Source organism: Sinocyclocheilus anshuiensis, unplaced genomic scaffold (assembly GCF_001515605.1).
Source record: "Sinocyclocheilus anshuiensis isolate Anshui unplaced genomic scaffold, SAMN03320099.WGS_v1.1 scaffold184, whole genome shotgun sequence".
NCBI lineage: Eukaryota > Metazoa > Chordata > Actinopteri > Cypriniformes > Cyprinidae > Sinocyclocheilus > Sinocyclocheilus anshuiensis.
Window position 1 is genome coordinate 346,493 of NW_015557077.1, and position 9,770 is coordinate 356,262.

The window sequence follows — 9,770 nt, forward strand, 5'->3', positions numbered from 1 at the left end:
GTATCTACAAAGGTCCATGCTAATAGAATTTCCTTTTGGGGGTTTTTTTTCACATGAAAATAAAACGCTTCTGGCTGACTACACCACACTAAATATTAAATATTAAACATAAGTTCAGTTGTCATTTCAACTTAAATTACATTAAACCAACTTCAAGTCAAGTTCAGTTTCAAATAACTTGAAATTATATATTACATAAATTATAAAATTATGAAATTGCTCAACTTATTTTGATGAGTTACAGTAAATTGCCATGACTTACAGAGCATATATTTTTTTTTACAGTGTAGCATTTTAAAACAAAACTGCTTTAAAAAATAATAATATTAAATTAAAGAATATGCCAAACTACATCATTTTTCATAAATTAATAGATTATTCACGTGTTGAAGAGAAGTAATTCAGACTATAATTGAGACGACGACACTCATTTTGCTGACTTTTCCAATTGCAAAACCTCTTTGTTCAAAACAAATGAAAATGCAACTTCAAAAGAGTTCAAAGAGCTTCCAAACACTTCAAAAGATCACAAATGCAGTTCCAGAGAGAACGTGGAGATCAGTAGCTGAACTGCTCTACTGCGTGCAATACAAACACATCAGTAGAAATAAATGATATTTCTGAATAAATAAATAAAATGTCCTCGTCTTGCTAATCTGTCGGTCTCTGCGTTCGAGACGCAGCTTTTATGTGACATAATCTCGGCCGGTATCACTGGCGCTCTGAAAGCCCGCCGTCTGTAACAATGAGTCCCTGCCATGAAATCCCATTTGAGCCTTGCATGGTCGTCAAAGCGTCTCCATTACTGGCATCTGAGCTCCTCTAAATTAACTTATTGCCTGTAAACTTAATAACAGGGTTATGGTAACAGGGTTCTCTCAACTCAATTTGTACTGATGCTCCTGCTCTCCATTGGCGGCATCAGACATTTTAGCACCCGGGCATCACCATTCATCAAGCAATTAACAACCATCAAAGCAAAATCAAAAGGGCTCAGAGTCTGGAGTTATTGGTGACTTCACTGCTTTATTCGCCTCTTCATAGATTTGATTTGTCAGAGAACATCCCGTGAACACAGACTCCAGACAGTCGTGTTTCAGTGTGTCACTATTACTAACCCATTTAATCACAAAGTTTTCTCAGACATTAAAATATCAAAATGATGTGTCATTAGTAACCCCTTGAAATAATCAATAATTTATTTTATTTTTTTACCTTTTATGGAAAAGTGTGTGTTTTATGATTGGTCACAATTGTGAACGGTGGGATAATGTGTATACTGAAATTAAATTATTTCTGCAGTCATCAAAATTCTTATATATCTCAGCCCAGTTATTAACCCATTTTAAACTGTTTCATAACATTCTATCCTTTTGTTTTGGAGCTTTGATGAAGCCATCATCATCTCATGGTGCAAACAGGAAGTAAACTGCTTTGGTTATGTGACAATTTGCACTAAACTTGTGACACTGCACATATTTAATTGAGAACCTTTAGTTTTTCCATATTTAGAGAAAATGCACTAAAACACCAGTCAGTAACATTTTAAGAGCTTAACCTTCTTTACGGTCACTATTGTGACCAGTGGGATTAAATGGGCTAATGCTCATAGTTAAGGTTAGAGAATTGAGTATTAAACTCTACACTTAAAATGAGATGTACCGAATTGATTAGTAAATTACATTTAGAAAGAATTAGGTTAGAACATTATATGAAAAGATCTCGTCCCTTTTTTTATTTTCTTCAGAATTGTGATGATTAATTTGTCCTTTATTTCTATACACTCTGCTCTTACCATTGAATAGCACTGTTTGGTTGAGTATTGTTTTTAATTTCCATGTTTTTAATATTATTATTATTATTATTATTCATTTTTAATTTTCAATTTTATTTTGGTTGAGTATTACTTTAAGGATATTGTTTCTTTTCAATGTTTATCATTTACGTAAGTTTTGCTTTTACATAAATAATTTTACACAATCGTAATTTCAAAGGATATTGTTGAAATTCCAAATAAGAACATTTAAACACAAACTTCACATTCAAATAAGTTACCCAACTTTAAAGAATTTCCCTATTTTCTGGGAAATAAGTTGTTGAGAGAAACAAAAAATTGCATTTTTGAGATTTTAAAAAAAGAAAAGAAAAAAACAAGTTGCATCAGTGCAAGTCACATTTTATTATCACATTAAAAAAAAACGTAAAATATTGGTATAAAAATAAAATGTTTATAAATATGCACTTGCTAATGCAAAGTTTTTAGGCAAAAAAAGCATCTGAAACCTCTATCTCCTCTGTGTATTTCCCTTCCGAATGTGTGAATCTGCCCTTTTGACTTCTCCAGCAGAGAGCTGTTGACTGATTCAATTCAGTCATGTGAAAGTGTGCTATTATTCGATTTATAGGTGAGAAACCCGATCTCGTCTCAAACGCTGCTGAAATGCTGAAATGTGCGAGCGAGAATTATCAGAGGAAATACATGGCAGCTCATTTGCCATAAATCATTCACTCCTTCAAACAGACAGCCGTTCAACGGGCCGCCCAGCGCAGCGATCTGATTGTTTTCTACCGTACGGCAATGAAGTCGACAGCTTATAAAGTGCAGATTTGAGGCACACGGAGCTGGTTGTGTAACGTTTTCGACACACACACACACACACACACACACAGACTGTATGACAGATGTTGCTCGTTTCTCAGAACAAACTCTTAATTAACAGAGCAATTACACAGAACATAAAGACACCCTTTTGAAAATGAAGAACACTTTAGCATATTTTTTAAAAGATTATTAATATGATCATTAATATGGAAATAAGAATATATTTAAATTCGAACTGAATGTCTGCTGTAATTGCATGTTATTTTCAGTTTCCATGAAAATGTATTATAGTTTAAATTGATATTAAATACAACTTTATCATTTTTTTGACCCACTTAAGTACATTTTATATGCATTTTCATAATTCATAATTTTATCTATGAAATACGGTTAAAGTTTAATAGTTACAATATACTTTAAATCATGCTAGCAGCATGCAAAATCTTTCTAACAGCACGCTAAAAGATGCTAGCAACATGCTAAAAGATACTAATCAATTATGCTTAAAATATGCATGCAATGTGCTAATAACATGCTAAAAAATTGCCAAAACATCCAGGATGCTAGCAATGAATTAAATAAAGTTAGATACAGCTGAATGTTTTTGACCACTAAAGTGCACTTTATATATGTATTTTCATGATTAATAATTTTGTCTATGAAATATGGTAAAAGTTTAATAGTTAAAATATATTATAAATCATGCTAGCAACATGCTAAATCTTTCTAACGGCATGCTAAAAGATCAATTATGCTAAAAATATGCAAGCAATGTGCTAGTAACATGCTAAAAACTTGCCAAAACATGCTAGCAATGTGCTAAAGGATGCTAGCAATACATTCAGTAAAGCTAGAAACATGTTAGCAACATAACTCAAATGTGCTAAAACATAGAAACCTGCTAACAATTGTCATCAAACTTTACTGATATAGTTCAAATGGAATATTAAATACAACTTAATGTTTCTGACCAACTTAAGTAAATGTTATACGTATTTTCATCATTCATAATGTTGTGTCTATATAATATGGTTAAAGTATAAATAGTTAAAATGTTCTACAAAACATGTTTACAATGTTAAATTCTAACAGAATGCTAAAAATGCTAACAATGTGCTAAATCCTGCTGGCAACATGCTAAATTCTAACAGCATGCTAAAACATGCTAGCAACATGCTATTAGAGGATAGCAATGAGCTAAATCATGCTAGAAACATGCTAAATTTTTGCAGCATGCTAAAACATGATATTAAAATGCTAAAATATGCTAACAATGTGCAAAATCATGCTAGAAACATGCTACATTTTTGCAGCATGCTAAAACATGCTAGTAACATGTTAAAATATGCTAACAATGTGCAAAATCATGCTAGAAACATGATACCAACATGTTAAATCATGCTAGAAACATGCTACATTTTTGCAGCATGCTAAAACATGCTAGTAACATGTTAAAATATGCTAACAATGTGCAAAATCATGCTAGAAACATGATACCAACGTGTTAAATCATGCTAGCAACATGCTACATTTTTGCAGAATGCTAAAACATGCTAGTAACATGCTAAAAAATGCTAACAATGTGCAAAATCATGCTAGAAACATGTTACCAACATGTTAAATCATGCTAGCAACATGCTATCAACATGCTATTAGAGGATAGCAATGCGCTAAATCATGCTAGAAACATGTTAACAACGTGTTAAATCATGCTAGCAACATGCTAAATTTTTGCAGCATGCCAAAACATGCTAGTAACATGATAAAATATGCTAACAATGTACAAAATCATGCTAGAAACATGCTACCAACGTGTAAAATAATGCTAGCAACATGCTAAATTTTATCAGCATGCTAAAACATGCTAGTAACATGTTAAAATATGCTAACAATGTGCAAAATCATGCTAAAACATGCTAATTCAAGCTATAAACATGTTAGCAATGTGCTAAAGGATGTTAGCAATGTGTTGAATCATGCTAGAAACATGTTAGCAACATAATATCTTAAAAATGTGCTAAAACATTTTAGCAAGGTGCAAAAGCATAAAATTGTAGTAGCTACTATTTAATTGACTTTTCTGACTTGTCTGAGTAAAACCAAACTTTAAAGCTTAAGCCCAATATAAAGCTTTCCTCATTTAGTGTAAATTTATATTAAATACCTAAGAATGCTATTTTGACCCTTCCCATTGACCCTTCCAAACTCCTGCGTTCAGATCAGGGCTTTTAGCATGTCGGGATGCATCTGATTGGACTGGAGGGTCGATGCATTGAATATGGAGAGTCAGTCATCATCAAATTAACACAGGACCATTTCGTCTCTGACAGGCCTTTTCAAATCTTTGCTGATACAGGACATTTAATTTAATGCCCCATTGCCCTTTTAAATGTCAGTTCACTGGTTAATGTTTTATATCAAATCACCTGCACTTCAGAACGAGGGTAAACAGGAGGATCGTGACCGACACACGTGACTCTGACGTCTGCGAGCGTCCTCAGAAAACGTCTCACACTTTTACTTGCATTTTCTCCATAAGGACTTTTTAAAAATCCATGAACCAACCGAATCTACCAGAGCTGAAATTAATTATTACATTACAACTTTTCAAAAACATATCTGGAAAAAGACATGCAAGAAAAGTTCTATATTCAGCATAAATTAACATTTGTAAAGTATTTATCATAATCAATAAATATTTAAATTTTTAATAAGCATGCAAAATATTTACAAACAGACTATTTATTATATTATATTATATTATATTATATTATATTATAGTAATGTGAATTTGGGAGGATAATAGACTAATTTATAATGAAAATAATGTAAACAAGCAAAAAAAAAAATGTGTTTTTAATGTATCGTTTTACAGTAGTTGTGTTTTTGTGATGTAATGTAGTTTGTTGTTGTGAGGACTATTTGTGCTGTTTGTGTGTTGAGCCTGAAGACACTTTTCTACCCCACTGGGGATAGACAATAAAGCTTTTGAAATTGATTTGAATTGAAATGCATATAAACATAAAAATTAAGAACAGAAAATTAAGACTTTTTTGTAATAAAATGTTTTAATTCAGCATAAATTAAAATTTATAAAGTATATGATTATGCTTTTTCCTTTGTTTGTTTGTTCGTTTTGTTTTTGCATTAATGTAATGTGAATTTGGGGGATAATGTGTTAACTCATCATGAAAATAATGTAAACAGGAAAAATATATATAAACAAAAATCAACAACAATATATATATATATATATACATACATATTGTTGTAATTAAATGTCATTGCTGAGCTCTTTGGCAAATATATTTTTGCATGATTAGTGCTGTGTGATTTGTGAATGAATCAAGCTGTTACTGATCATCAGAGTAAATACTGCAGCTGTAAGTTGAATATGTTGCTTTACGCACAGTCAGGAAAGCAGTTTTCCGGATCCATGGCCTCTTCAGCCGTCTCAGAGTATTCATCCTCCTCCTCGCCGGGTTTCCTGAGGTCGATCGTGCTGCCCTCTGATAGGCTGGTGTCGTCTCTCTGAAAACCAAGAGAACCAATCAGATCTCCTGACCAATGAAATTACACATTTCACCTTTCCAATCACTTATTGGACTCCTGGAGATTAAAATAATCAAAAAATTTGACTGATGATTAGCTTAACTTATTCATTTCTAAAATAAAATTGCTCACAAGTAAGTTTTAGTAAAATATTTTAGAGATGAGCATAGCTAGACAAAGGCAAAGTATTCAGTATAAATATATTACACAAATGACAAAAAATAAATAAATAAATACTTACATGTAAATAAATTTATATTAGCATGTGTATATAAATAAATGTATATTAGTACTAGTTTAACTATAAATAAATACATAAACAAATAGATAACGTGTATTAGTATGTTAATTAATAAAATAAATGAATAAATAAATCAACAAATATTAGTATATAAACGTGTGTGTGTGTGTGTGTGTGTGTGTGTGTGTGTGTGTGTGTGTGTGTGTGTGTGTGTGTGTGTGTGTGTGTGTGTGTGTGTGTGTCAGCATACTATCATCTCAAAAACATTGCAAGAATTAGATGTTTTGTTTCCAGTCAAGACTTGGAGAAACTTGTTCATGCCTTTATCACCAGCAGGGTGGACTATTGTAATGGTCTCCTCACCGGCCTTCCCAAGAAGACCATTAGACCGCTGCAGCTCATCCAGAACACTGCTGCCAGGATTCTGACTAGAACCAGAAAATCTGAGCATATCACACCCAGGGCCGCTTTAAGACCTCACTGGGCCCCGGGGCTACGACTTACTGCAGGGCCCCCCATCACAATAATGATATATATAGCTTAAAATAATATTTTTATCCAATCAAAATTTTTGATGCATTGCAATTTCACAATTCTTGTTACCAATTCCAATATCACAAAATAAAAAATACTAGCCTAAGTAAAAACAAACTTACTGAAGACAAGTAAACAGTCATGAATCACAATAGAACAAAGAAATTGACATACAAACACTAAAAGCACTGAATAAGAAATATTATATTGTATAAAATAAATAGACTACAAATAGACTGAATATATATATAGACTTCAATATACATTATTATACATGATTCGGTCAAGGACAGTGAGTGATTTTCTTTCTAATGTTTAATTTACATTATTGACACAGACAGCAACAGCAGCTATATTAGGCTGCTTTGGATAAGTAGTACACCCAAAAATTAAAGTTATGTTGTTGTTGTTCTAAACCTGAATGAGTTTCCTTCTGCTGTTGAATGCAAACGTATATATTTGTAACAATACTGGTAACCAAACAGTTTCTGTGCTCCCATGACTTCCATAGTATGAAAAAATAACAACACTATTGGAGTCAACAAGGACCAGAAACTTTCTGGTGGTTACGAATACTCTTCAAAATATCTTCTTTTATGTTGAGGAGAACAAAGAAATTCATACAGGTTCAGAACAACTTGAAACTGAGTAAATGATGACAGTATTTACATTTTTGGGTGAACAATATCCCTTTAAAATCTCATCATATAATGCCAGGATCGCATAATAGCCAACTAGTGCACATGCTTTACCTTTAACTATTAAGGTTCATTTAAGACACAAATGACTGTGCTGACGAGGAGACAGGCATTTTGACACATAACTATGTGTATTCGAACGTTTAAACACAAGGCGCGAAAAATAACTCTTGGTTTAGTCAAGCGCTGTACGAGCAAGTATCAGAAACCGTCTTAACGCATGCATTTGCCAAAACGAATTCTGCCCCACTGTTTATTGTCCCTGAACAGTTAAATTCGTTTTTAAGCCAAAATGCTTAAAATGCGTTTAAATGAAAAGCTTACATCATGACGCGCAAAATGAATTTCTCAACCCATAAGCGAATACACTAGGCCTATAGAGTTAGTTCAAACACAAAAAGCAACATCTATCAAGTTAATAATCAAACTAACCTAAAATCTGTGTGGATGATGAGGCTGTGTTTTTATCTGCTCCATATGTCCGGTCCATTTGCGGTTCCACAACTCCCTCTCCATCATCAGCTTTAGTAAAATAAACTAGCGGTGGATTTTAGTGACTCACTCATTTTTTCCCCTCTCTCCTAATTTTTTTCTCTCACAATTTTTTTTTTAGAATAGTTGACATTTTTACTTATCGAAGATTGTTCTTTGCATGACCGTTTCTAGATTAGGCCTACACCAGAATGAAGTGAAGAGAGGTGAATGCAGGCATTAGGCGCAGCGATCTCCTGATAGACATCTTGTTCAAAAGCAATATATATAATAAATGCATTTGATTGGTAAACCAAATTCAAATGTGACATTTTAATCTCTAATGGTAATGCATGGAATTTAGTGACAAATGGAAAATGTTTACGGAAATGCTAAACTCATCCTAACTGTTTTCTTTTAATCACTCATTTATTTCTGAATGTAGTTCCGCATTTATTTTTCCCCTGCACAACATGCTAATGAGAGGGTGTCATTCGACATTGGTTTATACTTTTCTAACTTCAATAGCATTTGAGGAAAATTACTTACAGTAACACAACCAACTGTGAAGTGTTCATGTAGTTCTCAGTTATAATGCACAGCAGGGGCGATTCTATGATTTTAATTTTAGGGGGGGCTCAGCCCCCAATGAGGGTAATAATAAAAAATAATAATAAATATATAAATAAATAAAATGTTTGACTAATAGTGATGGTTTCCTAAACTTATTGCAATATTCCACTGTATTGATTGGATAGGTATAACATTTGAGTACTGAATAAGCCTTCCTGATCTCACACACACACACCTGTTTATTGTAGTTACAAACACAACATTTTACTGTTTGCTTTTCTAGTACAACCCTCTTTCTTTAGCTCAAGTATGCAAACCTCTTTGCACATGCACTGTAATATGTATTATATTGAAAGTTACATTTTCAAATGAAAATGGCAACGTGATCGTTTCATAAAGTATGCGGTTTCATTTTTGCTGGAGGAAACAGCTGTAGTGTGATGAGGAAACGCAGCAAAATTTTACAGTAGATGGGGAACCGATTGCTCCCCCATGATATTTTGTAAACTGTATTTATGACAAAGAACTGTACAGTTGCAGATATTATAACAATCTATCGATAAACACACATTGCCCTCTCTTTCTCGCTCTGCGCCGCCGCGGTCTGCTTATTGAAGAACGCGCTGAAAGACGGGGAGGAGCCGAAGTCTGCCGCTGTTTTCATATGAAATGAAAAATAAAAGTGGCCTAGCAACGCCCATGGGCGCAGCGATCTCCTGATAGATAGGCTACGTGCACAGTTTGTTCAAAAGTAAAATATATAATAAATGCATTTGACTGATAAACTAAATTCAAATGTGACATTTTAATCTCTAATGGTAATGCATGGAATTTATGGAAAAACTCCACTAAATAATAGCTCTAAAAGTGAGGGGCGTGGTGGGGCTTTGGCGATCGGTGCTACCGATGTCCGTCAAGCTACTCCACAGCCAATCACGGGCCCCCTCCTTGCTCGGGCCCCGGGGCTTCAGCCCCGCCTAGCCCAATGTTTAATGCGGCCCTGATCACACCAGTCCTCAGTCTTTACACTGGCTTCCAGTTATATTTAGGATTGATTTTAAAGTACTTTTACTCGTTTATAAATCACTCAATGGCCTAG

General features: G+C 33.5%; 1 protein-coding gene across 1 annotated transcript in view; it reads right to left on the reverse strand.

Annotated features, from left to right (window-relative positions):
- The window catches only part of LOC107676826 (sodium channel protein type 4 subunit alpha), a 226,579-nt gene that overhangs the window by 48,267 nt on the left and 168,542 nt on the right, over positions 1–9,770 (reverse strand). The window contains 1 exon segment of the mRNA XM_074186965.1: positions 6,013–6,133. Coding sequence (XP_074043066.1) covers positions 6,013–6,133 — 121 coding nt within the window.